Source organism: Epinephelus fuscoguttatus, linkage group LG3, assembly GCF_011397635.1.
Source record: "Epinephelus fuscoguttatus linkage group LG3, E.fuscoguttatus.final_Chr_v1".
NCBI lineage: Eukaryota > Metazoa > Chordata > Actinopteri > Perciformes > Serranidae > Epinephelus > Epinephelus fuscoguttatus.
Genome location: NC_064754.1, coordinates 37,214,252 through 37,235,629, shown reverse-complemented (window position 1 = coordinate 37,235,629; position 21,378 = coordinate 37,214,252). Strand labels below are relative to the sequence as shown.

General features: G+C 42.1%; 1 protein-coding gene across 6 annotated transcripts in view; it reads right to left on the bottom strand.

Annotated features, from left to right (window-relative positions):
- Window positions 1-21,378, bottom strand: part of septin9b (septin 9b) — a 99,221-nt gene that overhangs the window by 7,263 nt on the left and 70,580 nt on the right. For 5 of the 6 annotated variants that reach the window (XM_049570364.1, XM_049570355.1, XM_049570347.1 and 2 more), the window contains 6 exons: window positions 14,722-14,907; window positions 9,167-9,295; window positions 8,936-9,017; window positions 8,532-8,669; window positions 3,691-3,808; window positions 72-167 (listed from right to left, as the gene is read on the bottom strand). In XM_049570364.1, the coding sequence (XP_049426321.1) occupies window positions 72-167; window positions 3,691-3,808; window positions 8,532-8,669; window positions 8,936-9,017; window positions 9,167-9,295; window positions 14,722-14,907 (749 nt within the window). Of the gene's footprint in view, window positions 1-71; window positions 168-3,690; window positions 3,809-8,531; window positions 8,670-8,935; window positions 9,018-9,166; window positions 9,296-14,721; window positions 14,908-15,681; window positions 15,824-21,378 lie in introns of those variants that run through there. The other variant, XM_049570386.1, reaches the window with a different exon arrangement.

The following is a 21,378-nucleotide window of genomic DNA, read 5'->3' as shown; positions in this document are numbered from 1 at the left end:
ATTGCTATGTCAAGTACTGGAGCCACGGGAGGAGCGTCACTGCACAGCTGTCAGAACCTGTGTGAACTTACCCTGATTTTATCATTGATCATCCTGTCGTCTGCATCCTCATCAAACTCTTTCTGAGGGTAAACATCGATTCCGTTGGCTCGCAGCTCTTCCCTAATCTGCACAAAGCCGAGCACAATGACACACAGACAACATTCAATCAAAGTGGCTAAGTGTACACAGCAACAGCACTCACAGTCGAATCTCCAGAAGAACATGTTGGCATTGTATGTTTCTGCAAATCACAAATACGTTACATTTGCACATGTCATACTACATATCATATCAACATTTCTAAAGTGACATTATGTTTAGGCTGAATTTGTTATTGAAGGGGAAGGTGGATGGCATGTCACCCAGGCGTGATGTCTGCCCAGCTGCAGAACACTGTTTGAGACCAACAAATAACAAAACTGGTTGTGATTTAGCAAATCATTCCTGCAGCTTTTTAGGTACATAAATGGGTCGTTTTTTACCAAGATATCGCTGCTTTCCCTGCTGGGATAATGTATGAGAAGAAGTTACTTTTTATTGAGACATCGCTACTTTTCCAGCAAGCACTCTGCCCACAAAACCAGGAATTTTAGGCCCAAAAATGATCTTTTCCTAACCATAACCAAGTGATGTTTGTCCCTAAACCTAACCACACCTAAACCACAGCATTGTTGTAATGTTAAGTTTCAACATATCCGCTGTGGTTTGCAGAAATGAACAAAACCAAATTTTATCTGACAATTGGATTGGCACTTTGGCACTGGATATTACTGACCACCTAAATCTTTTAATAATCGATATTTTACCACTCTAAAACAGCCTTGAAAGTCTCAGTGATCAATTTCAAAGAGATTTTTCCACTGTTGTTGAACCATTATACCAAAGTTTCCGTAGAACTGAAACAGGCACTGAAGAAAAGGAAGCCCTCTTGTCAAACAAAAACAATCAGTCAAACCCTTCATCCATCATCTCACCATCCCGGCTAACATAGAAGTCAGTCAACCATAAACACCACTTGATGCTTGAACTGAATCCTGTTTACATACAGGTATTTAAGTCTGGGCTGGAGACTTGAATAGAAGCTGCTCTGACCCACTCGAGGACTTAAATAAACACTTTGTTATGTTATACAGGCTGGTGTTGACATTAAATGCTTCCTAATATCCTTGACACGGAGGAGTTAACACGGAGGTTAACCGCTCTTAGGAAAAAAAATACATCCAGACAGAGACATGGCTTATAAAATGGCCTCCCGTATTCTCTGTATGTCGATATAATGACTGAAACTCAGGGAAGAATGCAGAAAAATAGACAGACAAGCTTCTGGAAGAAATGACCTTTTAATGAATGACTGTTCACTCCCACAATTACTACTCTGGCAATTTCCACTTGGTCCTTGATCAAACATTTTATTGTTTATCCTTGAGAGCTTTCTCAGGCTTACATTATAAGATGCAAACTGAGTGAAATTCTGCGAAAAAAAAGCCACATCAACTGTCGGTTAGAGGAATGCGAACAGACACTCACAGCTGGACACACTGAGGCTGAACATTTAATAGAAAACCCCCTCTTATTCTGTTTGCAAGTTGCTGCAGGGAAAACGAAAAAGAAAAAAAAAACATTTGGCACGAGAGGCTTTTAGTCAATAATCTTCAGGGTCATACAGAGCATGTGCGGCCAACCAAAACAATCCAGCTACAAGCCCTGCGGCTTCCATTCTCTGCCAGGGCCTGGTCCAATCCCCGCTTTGTTCTTATTGGACGGTGTTATAGGCATCAGGGGGAAAACGGTGGCCAAGACACCCATCGCGCGTCTCTAAAACGAGTAAAGCTTTTAGGGAAGTCCAGAGTCTTGGAGGGAGGGATGGAGAGATAAAGGAAATGATGGAGGAAGGCAGGTGACTGTCTGTCTCCTGTGGATTGAGAATTATCCAACAGAAACACACTGAGGAAGGGATGCGGCGGGGACCGTTTAAGACTCAAGCCAGGTGGAGCAGGTATCTGTTGTAGCAGGGAAAGCCACGATAAGAAGGTGATGTTACAGTGGAGGATTATCAGACCGGGGAGTGTCATGTGTGTTTGCTATGAACGAAGCCTCTGTAACATACCAAGTGAGAGCAAATGACCCTGAGAGTGACTTGAAATGTGCCTTCTAGATAAAAAAACCTTCATAGCTTCCAGAGTTTAGTCTAAATGCATTTGCTGACTTTGGCTAGGTGTTTTTTTTCTAATCTTGTCATTTAACATCATACAGTTAAGGTCATACTGAACGCACTAAGGGTTTTTCCACATATGTCTATTTTGTGCCTCCTCGTCTTGCCTCTCCTCTGTCCTCCTGCCTGTGACAAGGTTGAAAGGATGTCTCAATTCTTAAAATGCGTTTTGAGGAAAGAGGAGGCTTGCCAGAGGAGCTATGAGCAAGAATGCACAGGTGTATCCTTTATGGAAGTCATTTCAACTTCGTCTTTCCTCGTGTCTCTTCCTTGACTCCTGCACTCACACCTCAGGTGTCTATAGTCATGTTAACACCTCTGTAAAGGTTCTACTTAGCTACAGCCTTGCTTTGACCTACATGCTAATGTATTCACAATGACAGTACAGAGTTAAGCAGGTTTAATTTTAATCCTCATTCATGTTCACCATCTTAGTTTAGTGTGTCACTAACATTTGCCAATTAGCACTTAATCACAAAATACAGCTGAAGCTGATGGGGATGTTATTAGCTTTTCAAGTGTTAAAGTCAAGGGATCATCAAAGTCATTATCTATACCACATTTAATGACACTCCATCTAATAGTTGTTTCTCAAAACCACAAATGTGAACCTCAGGGTGGTGCTACAGTAGCAGAAAAAACAGGGGATCACAAAACTCATTAGGGGGTATTGCATGTGCTTATCCATGCAATAGTTGTTGAGATATTCTAATGTGGATCAAAGTGGTGAGCTGACTGTCAGCACTTACAGATGTGCAACCTGTAAAGAGCTTTGTCAGTCGTTGAAGAATCAAAAACAGAATAAATAAACTTGGTCAACTTTCTAGCTCCTTCAGAGGGGTCATGTTTTTTCCACGCACCACACAGTGGCGACCTTTCTTGCTGACTTGTACGATCACCCAGTAATTCACTGGTAATGACGGGCCTGCCTGCTCGGTTGGCAACTGGGCAGAGGTTCCCCATCTAAAAAAAGAGCCAGACTTAAGAGTTGTGGAACGCCGCTCAGTAAATAAATGCTTCAAATAAAGAGTTCTTAAATGTTTCCGTCTGGGCTGAGCATGAGTTTCGAAATGTTGCAGTTATAGAGATGGTACAGTATTCCCCGGGATGGGTACAATGTGGGTTTGCCCAGATGGCTTTTGTTTGTGGTGCCTGGCAGGTCTTCATATGTTACCAGGCTGTGGTTGTGGGTATGCATACACGTGTGTTAGCGCGGGGAACCCGCTGACTGTTTAACCTACTGATCCCTTTATTTTAAACTCACGTTAAATACCTGCTGCAGGTTATTGCAGGTGTGATGGGGAGGATGAGATTGACCAAAGTCACATGTAAAAACCAGCCTCACACTAACAAAATATTTTCAGACACTTGTAAAAGCACCTCTCTCAACCAAACACACACACACACACACACACACACACACACACTCCTCTCACCGTCTGTTTAAAGAAGTCCCTCTCCTCCAGGGTGAGTGTGTCGGCCTTGGCGATGACGGGAACGATGTTGACCACCTTACTGAGACGCCTCATGAACTCCACATCCAGAGGCCTCAGGCTGGAGGACGAGAGAGATAACAACTTATTTTCATGCCTAAATGTCTGAAGCTTTATATGTTTGTTATTTGGATGCTCCAAAGTGTCCTGGACTGAAACAAAAAAGGGGGAGACAATTCACAACACTGCAGATTTGTACATCTTTAAACTTTATGTGGCACAAAGCAAACATATTCTGCTACACGAAGTCCTCAAAATGAATGTAATGAAACAGAAAAACCACTAGAGGGCAATCATGGTCTATTCCATTCCATGCAGTCCACCCTGGTCTCTCATGATGACGCTAATCATGCCACACTATCATATGCTGCCATGTCTTTCCTGTGCTCATTCAAACCATTTTCCTGTTAGGCTCTCCTAGGTGTGATTTCAGGAAAATATAGAAGTGCGTGCTCATTCATTTTAAGAGTTAATGCATAAAACAGTCAGTCTAATGCAGCTCATTGTTTGCCGTCTCCCATTTGTCTCAAATATTCTGCTTTCACTTCACACAAAGCAAATTGGGATATAGTATATTCTCCACATGTTAAGTAAGGCTTTCACTTTCCTTCTGTATGGTTGTGCCTGCGTGAAGCACTGATTAGCGCTGTCCTTAAATCACTCCACACACTTCTACACTGCTGCCCTGTTCCCGTATGTTTCCTATTTTTTTCTGTCTCAACGTTGCCTCCAGTTGCTCCTCCAGACAGACTCCCCTCATGCTGTCTGTTCTGCCCTCCAATTAGCCCCAGCCAAGCCAGGCCAGCCTGGTTCAAAGACCCAGGGGCAGCTGGAGGAGAGGCCTGGCTGGCTCTTACACACACAGACTGACAAGCATGTCACCACGAACATAGGATGAGACACAGGGGAGGATGTGTTACACGGAGTGAGACAGAGGAATGGAGAAACAGAGCTGCACAAAGGTATAGAAAGATGACACAGTGCATTCAACCAGACATCACTATGTTTTTTATGCATTTTTCACGGTGAGGGGACAACTGGTACGTGTCACAGTGTGCATGCAGAGAGGTAGGATAGCGAGAAATCAAAGGGAAAGAGGGTAATGATCTCTTCGTGCCAGTGTTTATTGAATATAAATTATGTAACGTGCATACGTAAATGATCTACATACAGATGCAGGAACGTTCAAATTGGCATGTGAGCTGCGTCATATGCACGACTGAACATACATGCACACTTTCATGTGTACACATGTATCTGTGCACATGAACATATGTGCAATAAATAAGTATGCATGCATGCACAGATGTCCACTTAAATGCCTGCTTGCATGCACAAATTCTCCTTTTTATGTGGCAGAAAAAATAGCAGTCATGTTTTAATGACTTGAATACGATAAGCTCTGCGGCTCTTACTTCCTTCTTTTATATAACAGATCAGAAAGCAGCTCTGAGTTGATGAGAGTCAAAGTGCAGCCTTCTTCTTTTCAGGAAGACATGTTAAATGAGGTAACAACAAGACCGGCCAGAGGGGAAACAGCCATTATCGGAAATGGCTGCTGATGCCATGAGTGTGTTCTGCCTCACTGAGCACCGTTCGTCTATCTGAAACCACAGAAGCAACTCAACAGCAAATTGCTGACACGCAAATTATATCAGAGCCTTGATAAATACAAACTGCTGTTTAAAACACCTCAGACAAATAGACAATCAAACAAAAACCAGCATATCTCCAATGATAGAGGCCTGTGAGAGCTACCAGAGAAGTTCTGTCATCATTTTTCTGCCTGTCATTCTTGGACTGTGGTCACATGGCAGAGGCATCCAGAGGCTTTTGGCGCCATGTCTGTGTAATTGGTTACAGGCCCTAATTTAAAAACTTCAACTGTGTGAAAAGCCAGGGAAAATAAGCAAAAAAAGAATAATAGAGAAGGATTTTAGAGTTTGTTCCAGCACTTTTTTCCCCCTCTTGAACAGCTAAAATCTGTGGGAGAACAACAAAACTTGTCCAGCACAAATCAGTGCCAAGACAAAGTGTTTTGTTGTTTTTGGTGCACAGAAAATTAGACTGCAAATATGTACTACGTGTCCTCTATTCTAAGCCTTCATACCTAACATATGCACACATAAATATGTGTCTTTTAACATACACCCATCAGCCAAAATATTAAAATCACTGACAGATGAGGTGAATAATACTGATCTGCAGGGAAACCTTTGGTTCTGGCATTCATGTGGGGATAACTTGACAAGCACCACCCACCTAAACATTGTTAAACATACATCCCCTCATGGCTATGGCACTTCCTGATAGCAGGATCCACCCCCCCCAGCAGGACAATGCCACACTGCAAATACTGCTCAGGAATGGCCCGAGGAACCTGACAAAGAGCTCAAGGCATCAATCTGGCCTCCAAATTCCCAAGATCCCAATCCAATTGAGCATCTGTGGCATGTGCTGATACCCCACCTCGCAACCCACAGGACTCAAAGAATCCAGCGCCAACACCCTGATGCAAGACACCACAAGACACCCACAGAAGTCCTGTGTCCATGTCTCGACAGGTCAGAGCCAAGTCTGATCCAAGGAGACCCCACTGTGGAACAGACTTGGCTCAGGGGTACCGGCATGCCCAATGGATTCTTGATTGGATTGGGATCTGGGGAATTTGGAGGCAAAGTCGATGCCTTAAGTTCTTTGCCACATTCCTCGAGCCACTGCTGAACAGTTTTCGTGGTCTGGCTTGGCACGCTGTCTTTCTAGGGGGCCACTGCCAACGGGGAAGTGCCATTGCCATGACAGGGCATACTTGGTCTGCAATGGTGTTTGGGTGGGTGGTTTGTGTCAAGTGGCATCCACATGAATGCCAGGATCCAAGGCTTCCCAGCAGAGCACTGCAACAAGATGATTAAAGGTATTCACTTCACCTGTCAGTGTTTTAATATTGTTGCTGATCAGTATACATTCATCACTATGCCAGGTCACAACAGTAGCCCTAACAGATGTCTCCTTTGTTCTGCTGCCTGATACCCTCTGGGTGGCTGTAAGGAAGACACCACTTCCTGACAGATGTTTGCGTCTTTGTTTTCAAAATGAGTGTGCATTCTCATGCATTCATGAAAGTGTGCATGTCTGGGATGTTTGTGTGACAGTTTGAATATAGCGTGCTTAGAGACATTTGAGGATAAAGGACAGGGACAGAGAGGTGAGCAGTATGTGTGTTGTCAAACCTAGCAGCTGTAAGTTGTGTATGACACACAAACACATTCAGGACATTCACACAACTGTAGTTACACAAGTGTTAGCATGCCGACTGCCCACTTGAGTCCACTGCACGCGCTGCTTTGCACGAACAGGGATGCACACATTCTCCGAAGCTGCAGCTGTGGCGACATGAGCAGATGATGAGGGGGTCTGTCAAACAGCAGGACACACAGACACACACATGTCATTTCCCACTCATACGGAGAGCGTTGAAGAGGACAACTGTTGAGTTGGTGGTGCACGGAAATATGAAGCGGCAGCCGTCACAGAGATATGGACTCAGATTGTTAGTGAATGAGCGTCTGTTTACAGTTGATGCACATGGGTGTTTTGTGTGCTTTTATCTCCATGTGTACAAAACAGCACTCTTTTCAAGATTCCCCTATGGACTATAAATTCTGTGTGTGTGCAGTGAGGCTTGCTGTGTGCCCTTCCTTGACCCTCAGTGCACATAAGGACGGACTAATCATCGCTGTTAAATCGAACAAATTACAGAGTGGGCCTGGGAAAAAAAGACCCTAATCACTGAGAGAGCAGCAGGAGAAATGTGGTTTGTGTTATCTCTGCCGCAGTAAAATATGCCGACACAGACGCAGTGTAAGTAAAGCAATCAGCCCCCACCTGGTTGTCTGAAGAGAGGCGTGTGTTCTGCCAAGAAGCTGTAAGGACACTTTGGACATGACTGGTTGTCTTTCCAAGAAACCTTCCTTCGGTTCATTTACTTGGATAAATCTTGTGCCAAATTACAGCAACATTACTGTTAAAATCCTTGCAACTTTAATTTGTTCACATCAAATACACTTAGGACAATAGTTTTTCTGCTCCGGCTCCACGCAGCCTCATCCAAAATATGCTCGTCTCTGACTACTGTCATGTCTGGCTCCACCTGGAATGGATCTGTGAACCACTCAGTGTCCCATCTCTCTGTTTAACAACATGTTCCAGATGAAAAATAAAGGCACAGAATCAATGATCAAATCCAGATCTCCCTTTTTTTCAAATTAAATTCAGTGGAAAACACTTTCAGGCATAGTGATTCATTAGATGAGGAGGTTGGCGGATTGAGGATAGTTTTGACATGTTAAGGTCACACAATTTTATGCATTTTATTAGTACGTACATTAATCAGTGAGCCTATGATTAACACGCTCTGGTAAAAGGTTGGCATATTTTAGTATTTAATATGCTTTCTCTACTCAAGATAAGGCACTCACAACATTCTGATAATTCTCTGTAAACCATGAGAACCCAAGAGTCCAATTTCATTGTGAAATCTGACTCTTCGTGTGATTTTCAGTGTCCCTGAGGAGAGAATGAGTTCCACATGTGGTCACTACAGGGAGAGATGATAAAGAAAAGCTGGAGAAGGATGTGGTTAAAGAGCTGTGGACAGACAATGGGTCAGGGGAGATTCCCAGAAGGCCTGATTAGTCTCTGCAGCTGTGGGAGAAACTGCTGGAATCAGGAGCAAATAAGTGGGGCACTTAGTCAGAGGAGAGCGCTTTAATATGTGATCTTACCAGTGGCCTGTGGGAGGTATGAAGTATATGCAGCAGTGCACCCTGGAGTCGGGGATCCTCTTCTTCCTGTTGATGTTGATTTCTTCCTGCAGGTAGGCTTCATACTGGTCGTTGATGAACTTCATAATGGGCTGCCAGCTGACAAAGGAAACAGGAATCAGCCCACAGTCAAAACCTCTTGCCAACAGTTATTAAAGCTACGCCGACATCTGAATAACTATATAATAATAGTAATGAATAATGTGATTTCATGCAGAGTTATACTGCTTTTATGTAATATGCTATATAAAATAAAACAACGATCTTATCTAAGTCAGAGTGAATAAGTAACCTTACAGATGCAGTGACAGAAATGACTTTACTAACAGCTAGCGAGGCCTCCAGATAAGGTAACCTGAGCTCACCAGTTTTCATTGTTGATCTGATCCCCAAAGCCCGGAGTGTCAATTACTGTCAGCTTCATCCTCACTCCTTTCTCCTCAATGTCTGCACAAACAAACAATTCAGTATTTCATTTGGACACACGCACACACACAAAGCAACAACTCAGTAGTCTGATGGAGCAGCAGGAAACACATGTTAATAATATCACAAAAATGTTGGCTTTAGGCTCCGAAACATGAACACTGGCCGACCATGACTGATGGACTTGATCTCGATGGTCTTGGGGATCCTCTCCTCCGGGTCAGGCTGCACTGACTTACGGCTCACCTTGGATTTGAACAGGGTGTTCATGAGAGTGGATTTACCCAGGCCGCTTTGCCCTGATCAGGAAAAAGCACAGACACACACACAGAGACACACACAACAGTTAGAGAAACTGGGAACACATTCACTGGTGGTTTTAACTCCAGAGACTCACAAGGACAAGAGTCTCATTCAATTCTAAAACAAGAGTTTCTTTAAGGATTTTTACCAACAAAACCAGCGAGATTGAATATGCACATGACATCATCCGTAATGTATGGATTGTGAAGTGAGTGGGTGTGTGTGTGTGCATGTGTGTGTCAACAGAAGATGAGCACAGCAGGACAGCTGCAGGGTCAGACAGGCAAGCTGCGGAGGCCAAGAGGACAGATGTATGGTAGAGACCACACACTCATGCAGACACACACAAAAGCCATTTTTTAAGATGTATCACTGCACTCAAACCACCAGGGGATAACCAATATGACATATGTAACAATAAACAGTTGTGCACTGTGCACACATGCTAGTTATTAGTATCTCAATGACACAAAACCTCTGTGCATCAAATCATGATCCAATCCATTTTTATTTATTGTACGACCCCATCAGAATAAGACACGTACAGAAAACTGTGGGTTCAAAATACAAGATAAGACTGAGAAAAGTCCAAATTGAAAAAAGGTGACTTTGATTTTCAAAGGTTTTTTCATACATTCACGACATTACTTGTTTGGTTAGTCCTTGGAAACACATAAAGATAATTTGTGTAACAGCTAGGGCAGCAAAACTGTTATTCTTTTGAATTATTGAATAATTCTTGCATAAAAGGGATACACACATACATATGCATTCGCACACATACACCAACTCTCACGGCTGTTTCATTTCCCCCCATATTTCTCCGTTTCACAGCCCCTATGGGCATCCACTGTGGCGTGTGGAGCGTTGCCAAGCTGCCAGGCCCTCTGTGACACCCAGGGCGGCCTTTTCCACCGCTCTCTCCATCTCCGTCGCACACTTGCTCTTTCACACACACCCTACATGCAGTCCGCTCAGATGCTTGCATTCACCCACACACACACACACATTTTCTCTCTCACACACACACTAAGACACCCTGGCTGCCCTCTCTGCTCTGTGTGGTGGAAATCAAAAGGTCAGCTGGCTGAGGGCAGGGATTAGGCAAATGCGTCTCACAGAGGAGACCACAGTGGACACGGCCAAGACCACGGCTGCTCTAACCTTTCACGTCCTCACTGGCCATCCAAGTGAAAAGTCTGTTGGCCGACGGAAACTTTTTTAGGATCACAAAAGATGCTCTAGTTTTCAGTGGTGGGACCAAGTTATTGTTCTGCAAGTCACAAGTAAGTCTCAAGTCTTTGCACTCAAGTTAACAACAGGGTAGTAATGTATTAAATTTTCAAAAATCATGAATACTTTTTAAATTTTGTACTTATTTGTTAATACAAGTTTGTCTGGAGTTGTTGTGTCTCCATCTGTAATTGTCAATCTATTGTACAAGTTTTGGATACTACAATTCTCTTTGTTTGACCACCATGCAGTTTTTGTGACTTTATCTTTGGTATCATTTTTAAAAAAAAAAAAAAAAAACTGGCTCTCAGCAACATAACATTTTCTTCATGATTCTTTCCTGCATCTTGACAGGATACTGTTGGATCAGTTCAAAAACAAAGCGGATCTGGGGAATTAACCGTCGATTTGCTGGGAATAAATAGTTTCAGTGTTAGCTGACCCATGAAATGAGGGGAAATTTACTGAATTGTGAAACACTTTTTAAACAAAACACTTTCTAATCTTTGGTCGTGGGCGAAGGTATCAAGTATCTTCAAGTCAGAAGGTCCAAGCGAAGTCAGGAGTCATTGGTGTTAAAGGGATAGTGCACCCAAAGATGAAAATTCAGTCATTATCTACTCACCCATATGCCGAGGGAGGCCCAGGTGAAGTTTTAGAGTCCTCACATCCCTTGGGGAGATCCCACGGGAAAGGAGGTAGGAACAAAACTCCACCTAATGGAGGCTTACGGCGCCCCAGATTCAAATGTCCAAAAACACATAATTGAAACCACAAAATATTTCCATACTGCTCGTCCGTAGTGATCCAAGTGTCCTGAAGCCCCGACATAAAAAGCTGTTTGGAAAAACGTCATTTGAACTCTGTTTTTAGCCTCATTGTAGCCTGTAGCTCTGACTGCTTCTCTGGGCACCGCGCTCACGTGTGTGCGCCTGCACGAGACCGTGAGACATGGGCACCGTGTTCATGTGTGTTCATGTGCTTTGCTGGTCTTGCACGCAAGCACGCACACATGAGCGCGGTGCACAGAGAGGCAGTCAGAGCTACAGGCTACAATGAGGCTAAAAACAGAGTTTAAATGATGTTTTTCCAAACAACTTTTTATGTCAGGGCTTCAGAACACTTGGATCAGTACGGGCGAGCAGTATGGAAATATTTTGTGGTTTCAATTATGATGTGTTTTTGGACGTTTGAATCTGGGGTGCCATAAGCCTCCATTAGTTTTATTGCTACCTCCTCTCCCCTGGGATCTCCAGAAGTGTTGTGAGGACTCTAAAACTGCACCTGAGCCTCCCTCGGCATATGGGTGAGTAGATAATGGCTGAATTTTCATTTTTGGGTGCACTATCCCTTAAAGTCCAAATCTAGTTGCAATTATTTTTTGGATCTGGTCAAGTCAAGTCTAAATTCATCAAATTTGCGACTTGAGTCTGACTCAAGTCCACAATAACTAAGATAATTCAACATTCAACATATAATACATATACCCACTTAACTTTTAGATTGTCATTGCGAGAATGTTAGCATGCTGATGTTAGCATTTAGCTCAAAGCGTACAGCCTCAAAGAGCTGCTAGCGTGGCTAGTGACTCTTTCATGATGTCTTTAACTCTACACTTTTAAATCACAGGTAATGGCTAGATAAAGAAAACTACACGGTCAAAATCAGGAAATGTATACAGACTAAACATTGAAAAGCTATGAAGTCCTGCTAGTTTCTATACTGTAGTCTTGCGCAATGGGAGAACACTGTATCACGAACACCTCCACAACCTCATGCCACCCAGTTTCTAAGGAGCGACAAATAAAGTCAACATCTAATAAAACAAAGACATTTTTCTCAGGATTTTATGGACCAGGCATAAAGGCAGGTTAATACTAGCCTCACAGTGAGAAACAGGACTCCCCTGAGATGTTAGGCAACTATCTGCCAATGCATTACCCAGAGGAACTTGATACGTTGCCATAGCACTGCATATCAAAGCTCCCTCTGGCAATCAAAAAACACTTCACACAGGTTTAAACTCATTATTGTTCTTTTCTATTGTGAACTTTGATTGTATTCTACTCCAGTGTGCATGGTGTGAGAGTATCATTTTACAACACAGTGTTAAATCATCTCACGACACAAGTTTCGTTTAGGTGTCGAAGCACCACAAGTGGATACATGTTGGTGTTATGTAGAAATGTGCAGTTAGATCACTTTATTTTCTCACTGTCTTACTCTTTCACTTCATTCCCTTACATCTATAAATCAATATGCCTCTTTTGATGAACAGTATCGGTCCTCCTTGGAGTTGTGCCAACATGTCATCTTAGCTGCATGTACAAAACCCTGCCCCGCAGGGCCTGAAATCAGACTGACTGCATTCTATAACCACCACCATGCTAATATGATCCAAACAAACAGCAAGGCTTGAAAATCCAATCGGGATGTAGCTGACTCTTTTCAACCTACTCCTCATGAGTAATATGTATCTCAGTGTGCAATAAAAACACATCTTGACATTCCTTTCTCAGAAGACAACATGTGCATAGGTTTGTTCGTGCCTGCCTGCGTGCATGTACACAGGTGCATTCAAGGATAACTGTGTGTGCACAGACTTGATTGTGACATCTACAGTAACTGGTGGTAAGTAGCTGCTACAGCTCGTCTAAGTAATCGCCATCATTATGCCACTTTCGCAGCACTGACAGCCTCCTTTTGTCCACTCAAGTGTGTTTGTTAGTTACATCATTGACACAAAGAAAAGAGCTTGTTGAGGGAGGCACCATGCTGGCTGACTCTTAACTAAACAGCTCAAGCAGAACCACACACACAAACACAGATTTTTATTTATTTTCTGGTGTTTGACTGCATCAAAGGACAGCCAAGGAGAAGATTCATGATAATGTAATAAAGAAAAAGAATAGAGAAGGTCTTTTCCAGATCAGAGAGAATCTGCCAACTAAGCATGCTGTGTATGGCATCCTGTTGTCTGAGCTTTGTTCTGCTTTTTTTTTTTTAATTGAAAATGCCTTCTGATCTTTTTTGCTGAATTCAGTACTGAGTCAATAACTGTTGTAAACATTTGGAAGCAATTACAGCCTCAAGCCTTCTCAGATACATCTGTGTCAGTTTAGATTTTAGGAGTTGTATCCAAATCTAACATGGAGGTATAATCAAGCTCAATGTAAAAGCTCAAGGTCAGGCTGGATGGAAACATTAGCTAATCTTTACATCATACTACATTTTTGTAGTTGTAGTCATATGTAGTGACAAACATTTTCTCATACAAGTTTTTTTTTTATAAGCGTAATTATTTAGCATTAGCAACACATGTTTTCAACCTCTTACAGTTTCATTTGTCCCCACGATACCTACTCACGGCAACTAAAGCATAGTTGAAGCAGTTCTATACAATATTCAGAGATTCAGAGTCTGATTGAGATTGTCTGCACACAGCTCTCAATATGGCTGTAATTGAGCCGGCAACTAGCAGCTAACGGTGTTAACTCCATAAACAGTGCTTAACAACAGCAACAGCGCTGACAGAGCTAACAATGTTAACCTGGGAGGGAACTGGAGGGCTACGCTTCTACAGTACAATAATGGGGTCACGATATCAGTGGTAAACAATGTTCAAGCACCATACAAGCATCATACAGAGTGGGACTGTTTAGCTAGCCAGTGGAATACACTCACAGGGACTCACATGCACGACTAGCTGGACCGTCTACCACAACAAAAGGAGAAGCTTGGATTACAACACACACAGGTAGTGTGACTTCATTCTCTGCTCAGGATGCCATGACTCCATTACATTACATTTACATAGCAAATAGTACTTTGATGCTATATTAATGCTCTGAATATTGTATAAAGCTCCTTTAACTGAAGGTTTAACCAAATCTATTGCAAATTAGCTGCATATGAATGTAATGTGTGGGAGACAAGGTTAGGGTTAACAACACAAAATAACACTACAACAGCAAGAAAGGTCAAGCGCACTGAACACTTTCAGCAAGGACTCTACAACCGTTTTTGGTGCAATTGGAGAGCCAAAAAATCGTGCCCATCTTGTTGTTGTTCTGGGTGTTTTTAAAATTGTTTTGAGTGCCCATGTGTAGACTCAAGTTGCAAGTGACCAACAAAACCTTTAGACTGTTTTTGTTAAGTGGTGAATTTAATGTGTGAATGTCAGACTCACCCACAACCATGATGTTGAGCTCAAAGCCCTGCTTCATGGCCTTCCTCCTCATCTGCTCCAGGATGGCATCGATGCCCACGTAGCTGAAGTCGCTGCCATGGGTCTTGTCCCCCTTTCCCTGTGGGTTGGGGAGGTGGGGCTTGGCGGACTCTGACATGTTGCTGTGGCTCAGACTGACCTCTGACCCTGTGGGACGCAGAATAAAGAGAAAAGACAAGGAAATTAAGAGATGTTTATTTATATCTTATATTCATATGGTATCTCACGCACAAGACGTTTAAGCAGTGAAGTGCATGCATTAAGTTAGTAATAAAAATGGATGCAGTAACTTAGAAAAACAACTGCAAGACTGAGTACAAAAATGTATGTAAAATCATATTAACTGCAGTGTTCAGCGTGAGGACCACAGAAGATAGTGATCTGAGCAGTTCACTTCCTGTGTGAAACCGGATACATCAGACTTAAAATTCACATTTGTGAGCTACCGCCTTTATGCAACACTGAGAGGTGTTAATCTGTCTTTTACACTGTCTGCCAAAAACTCAACTTGTGCCAGCAGGAAAACATGTGCACACATGTGCAGATGTGCATGCAAACATAAAACAACAAGATAAACATTCCCATAACTGTTCAATAAAGAATTATTTTTTTTCCCAGTGGTCCTTACTCCAGTGCATACACTCAACTGGTAAAACTAGCCAATAAATCATATAGGGACAGGCACACATCTGCTGCTGCTTAATGTTGCATACATTTTGATTATCAACTACCTCATGTTAGCAGCACAGCCCGCAAGAGAAATTCTGACTTTTCAGAAATAAACGATGTGGAAGTTGTAACCAAAGTGAAGCGGTGCAGCTGTAGATTAGAGGCAAATTTCATAATCCTAAAAGGATTAGGAAGACAAAATGAACAGCCCTCGTTGGGGGAAAGCACTGCCAACTACAAATCACGGCTTACCTCACTTTAAGGAGGATCAATTGTTGTGTAGAAGACGAAGGCTGTGTGCCAAGGCAGCGCTGCAACAAGCAGACTAAAACACAGCCCGACTCTGCCAAATGTGCTAGTATGTGCTTGCAGCAGCAGAGACTCACACACAGACAATGTAGGAGGAGACAAGATTTCCTGTGCTGTGAGAGAAACTTGTGGTATTGTCTGTGTGAGGTTTGCAGTAACAGACACTACAAACCACAGACACATATACCTGAATCTGAGGGGAGGCATCCATCCTGACTTCACATACATGTAGGTGCAGTACATTGTAGCTGTAATAGTTCAGGTTCTGTGCTGGGTCGATTATTTTTCTCAAATAACACAAAATTGACTGTTCAAGGAGCCAGCATCTGTAAGCTTTTTGCTGAAGAACATAGAAGGCTTTATGCCTTTGATTTGTCTGCCTGACATGACACAGCGACAGCCTGCCTGTAACACTGGTGATAAGAATTTAAATGCTGCACAAATAACAGTGGAACATTTTCTGATATCTAATTTTCCCAGTCAGACCTTCGCCTTCCTGGACCCTCAGAGGAGACAGTGCGAGATAGAGGCACAGAAGACAGTGGGAGGCTGTAAGAGGCATGTGATCTTGCTAAGAGTATCAATTTTCCAGCTTTTACTGTAACTATGATGTACAGACTTTCCACTTCTTTGGGTCTCTGTGACTTTGTCCTGGAAAAAGTGTTGCTAATAACCACGTTGTGCAGCCCTTGTAGCACTGTGGGTGCTTTTAATTTAAGGGCACAACTGGGACCTGTCTCGCAGGAAACTGAAACACACATTTACACAAAGTTGATGGTATATCTTGAAAGATTCAGTGTAACCACCACTTAGAGCCCCACTGCAGTGTATTTGGGCATTTCCTGACAATGTTGATAAGCCACATTGTTGGCCAAGTATTTTCTGACAGATAACTTAATTTTGTGTTCAACGCTGAAAAAAGGAGGTTGTTGACAAAACAGGAAGATGACATATGTCTGTACTAGAAGCTGCAGGTCATACATCGTCCTCCAAGTTTGCGCAGGTGCACTGTTATGTCTCACTAACCACATGAAGTTGCCGTTGTGCAAAGTAGCAAACAAAGTAGTTGCTCTGATCAACTTTCAGTTAAATAAATTGTCATCATTCAGAAATAACTGAAAGCAGATTTAAGTTAGAGTCATATCCATATTACCTTTAGGTGAAGGACGTGGCAAAAATAACCTCCACCTCACAACTTATTTTAGAGTGACCACTATCGCTATCTATGCTAATATCCATACTATCACTTTGACATATAGCCTATGCTATAACAGCAGTCTGGTTGCCATGGTAATGGATTATAATCGACTATTAACCACACCCAGGCCTCTATGAAGGACTTTGAAGCCCATTTGACATACTGTAGTGGCCAAACTGTGTAACTAATACTTTTGGATCCATCAATACTTTTCCCCATAGACTTATACTTCCAAGGACACGTCTCTAAATCAGTGGATTTATTTTTTTCAGCATCACAGGAAATAACTTGTTTCACAGTTAAGATTTGATGAATTGTTCAATAACATTTGAAAGTCTAGAAGAGCCACACAGTTAAACAATTTTATCCCCGTTCAAGTTAGCAAAGGGCTAAAACAGAAGAAGCCGGTTCAGATGGTAGAAGTTTGCCACTTGGCCAGCAAAGTCTCAGGCATGCTTGCTCCACGGACCGATTGATAAGGAGGATCCGGATGATTTTACACTCCGGAATTCCAAGTTTTTTGGCTTCATGCACCACTGAGCAACTTTTTTATAGGAATGAACGAGGCCCCCGCCTCCAACGCTGTATTCATCTCTCTTATACATCCATGAGAACACCCCCATTCTCTGAGTAAGACAGAAGCAAAAACAGGAAGTAACACTGGCTGACTGGGGCTTTAATTAAACAATGTGAATGAACATATCAGCCTTTTCTACTTCACAAATCATACATATGCACTAACGCTATACATGGTATAAGAACATGCACTGACATCTCATTATCATTCTCCAAGACACTTGCACACCTTAAAAATCCAAAGTCATGGGAGCAGTGATGAGTGAGCTGAATATCTCTGAACTCAATACGTTCCAAACAAGAATAAAAGCTACAATTTTGGACCATGAGAAAAGGTACCACACCCTCAAAAGTCTATTCATCAGTCTTTCCAACTTTTAATCCTCAGACAGTCTACTGGATGAACTGTACTGTGATACCACATGCGGCTTGGCTAAAACTTGACAAATCCACTGCAAAAGTCTTGGGAAAATAAGAAAAATCCACCCACCCCCCCATGGCTATCATCAGTCAGTAAATCATCAGTGTACAAGATTTTGTTTTTGCGCAATAATTTCCACAACCAAGAGGCAGTTTCCCCTCATGCAAGGACATTCACTTTGCTGGTAAAAGAAATAAAGCAAGCAGGGGTAGGGTTCAATCCATGCTGTAACATGAACCCCCTGTGAATACCTCATCATGGTGGACTAAAGCTGATTTAGCGCTGCATTGCTGTCCTCAAAAAACCCAACAGAGAAAAGCAGCGTCTTGGAAAATGATACAATAATCCTGAGGCATTTGGATCGATTCATCTTTAGCCCGTGAGATGTGTTTGCAAATGTTTGCATAGTGTCACTTGGCTAGCCCTGCACTGAACTCTATTAACATCGAGCCCCGATTGCATCAGTAGCCTCTTGAATGACAGAATGCAGATTAGCTCTAATGACATACTCCAGGTCTGCAGCCAAACTGCCTCCTGGGCACCATGACAATGCCAGCCATGGGCCATCTGCTGGCTTTCATGGCTGCTCTCTAAGAATAGACAAACAGTCACACTGTAGCAGAGACAAGCACACAAAGCGAAGTAAATTGTCGAATGGGAGTCATACATGCAGTGGAAAAAATGAAATTCAAAAGAGTCAAAAATGTAACCCAGTTCGCAAACCACCCTGCTGCTTCAGTATTCACTTCTCTTTCTCGAACAGTCCAACTGAGCACTTTCATTTTCATTAGTGCTGCTTCCTAATGGTTTCATTCTCCAGGCTAAAGATGAGCTGGCCATTAGCAATCCTCTTCCACTGCTTTTTTACATCACTATTTATGCGCCTTATGTATCAGAGTGACAGTTCTGCCATTTACATCTGCAACAAAGCCTCTCTTCATGAGTCAGATCTGCGTTGGAGCATTATGATGTTCCACAAAGAAAGCGTCAATAACCTTTGCCACGGCGAACTACATTTCTGCATGAGTAACCTCATTACAGACATACAGTATGACTCAGATCACAACTCAGTGGCCTCGGCCGTTGAATCCTAACTGTTCTCATATGAGGCAGACCCAATGAGTGCATCGAAAATTGAACAATGTATCAGACATGCGAGATTTCACTGAAGTAAACTTCCTTCCAAGAGTGGTGTTTCATTTAACTGAAGCCAAAAAAAGCCACGCCGGTGGGGTGCACAGTTCATTCAAATGAATAATACAGGAAGACGACCAAACAGGTGCATTAATGAACCTAAATTGGCCCCTTAATTAGAAAACACATCAAAATATTTGGTCTGCTGTTTTAATCTCCCTTCATCTATGCAAAGTCTCCAAATGAAAACATCTTTCAAAAAGTGCAGACAGATGTTATGGGTGAAGATTGCTTCCAATAAACACATCACTGTAGGCAGAGGATTAATTAATTTTTTTTTTTTTTGCCTTGTGACACATGAAAGCGGCATTTCAGGATTAGCTGATTTGAGAGCTTTGTTTAATGAATGGAGATGAGTTCAGCCTTTTTCTTTGCATGAATGGATAGATCCCATCAAAGAGAGGACTTTATCTTCAAATGAGAGCACTTAAACTTGAATGAGGGCTGCTGCAAGTTTCATCATTGGCATTTACTTATCCTAATCCTTATCCTATAAAACCATTGGTGAAAAGTCACTGCATGTGTTTCAGTGCTTGTATTTCACTCATACAGTAACCCTATTAAACATGAGTTTCTGTCATGTGTTTTATTTGCATTATGGTAGTTGTTTGGTTTCCTGTTTGTCACGAAGGGCTTCACAGCAGACAAAACCACAGCATTTATAGCCGCACAAAAACAGTTTGTAGCTTACAATGGGAACTCCACAACGTTTACACATTAAATGTCATCTAATGTGTCACATGGAGTGCTGCTCAGCTTGTGAACGCAGATGATGTTTTCTGTGGCCCTGCAGGGAGCCTTGTCAAGTTTGAGGAAATAACCCTGCAGTCATCAGGGTTATCTCAGCTTGAGCTTGGAGATGCTTTTTTTTTTTTTTAAACAGAAAGCCTGTGCTACAAATTTGTAAAAAGGTGGACATTTACCAGGCAGGGAGGACAAGATGAAAAATGCTACCAAGGATCCAATGTTTTTGAATCATGACCCACATTAGGGGCTCAAAGTCAGGATATCTCGGCCTCCACTGTTTTAGTTTTGACAATTCTTCAGATCTGTCTCTCTTAAGTCCCCCAACCTTATGGAAGTGCAAAGCTAAATCAAGTGCTCCTTTAAATAAATACTTCACTCCCCCAAATGACCATTTGTAAATCAATTACTCACCCTGTGTTGCGTTGACTGCTTTCCTTGCCTACCTCTGGTGAATGAAGAATCCAAGGACCTAGAACATTCTTGAGTTACTGAAGTCATAGGCAAACACTTCTACAACAGCAAAACTATATCAAAACATCAGTTTACAAACTCTCACACAACTCAATCCAAGCACATTTATCCAATTGTATGCTCAGTACTTCCTAAACAGACAACTGTTTCTTACGGGGAACTGAACTAAAAATTAAACCTAATCTATTCACTCTTCAAAGCCAGACTCCATTAACAAAAGCAGTAATTTTATCTTACTGAACTTGGGGTCTGCTGGTCTACCGCTGCCTCGCTCAGTTTGTTTGTTTGATGTTATTGTGTGACTTTGGTGTTTCAAAGGGTTACTTCAGATTCATCAAAGTCACACAATGGAATTTTTCTCAATGGAATCTGGCTTTAAAGAGGAAAGTTTCACTGCTGTTTTGATATAGTTTTGCTGTTGAAAAATACAGTCACCTATGACTTCAATAAATCAAAAATTTTCTCCATCTTTTGGATTCTTCTTTCACTTGCAAGAAATACAAATTGGGGTGAGCAATTGACATATGAACTATCACTCTTTTTATTGAGCTTCCCAGGGACTATTTTTCATCCACATGATATCCTATGTATTGTGCAGAAACAGTGAAAAGTAAGGTAAAATAAGTACTAATGTCTTTATTGTGTGTGGACAAGCTTCTTAATATAAACCTCTTGGTTGCATCCAGTTCATTATTTTAGGCACGGCAAAAGTAATAAACTGTCTTGAAGTGAGAGAGCACTCAACTGAAAAGCACTCTTGAAAAACATTATAGTCTGACATATACAGCATAATGTATTCTTGTTAATCCCGAACGCCAGCACAGCTCAGTAGAGACCAGAAAACACAAAACTGCTTTCAGGCAGCATTCTTGTCTGGCCTCAGCCTTCACAGAAAATTAATACATCAAGTTAATTTTTCAAGAAGTATGTAACATGTAAACATTTAGCTGACAGATATCAATAACCACCATCCTGAAGCATCAAACCCACTTCCTCAAACTGACCTTTAACATAACTCTCAACACAAAATGTT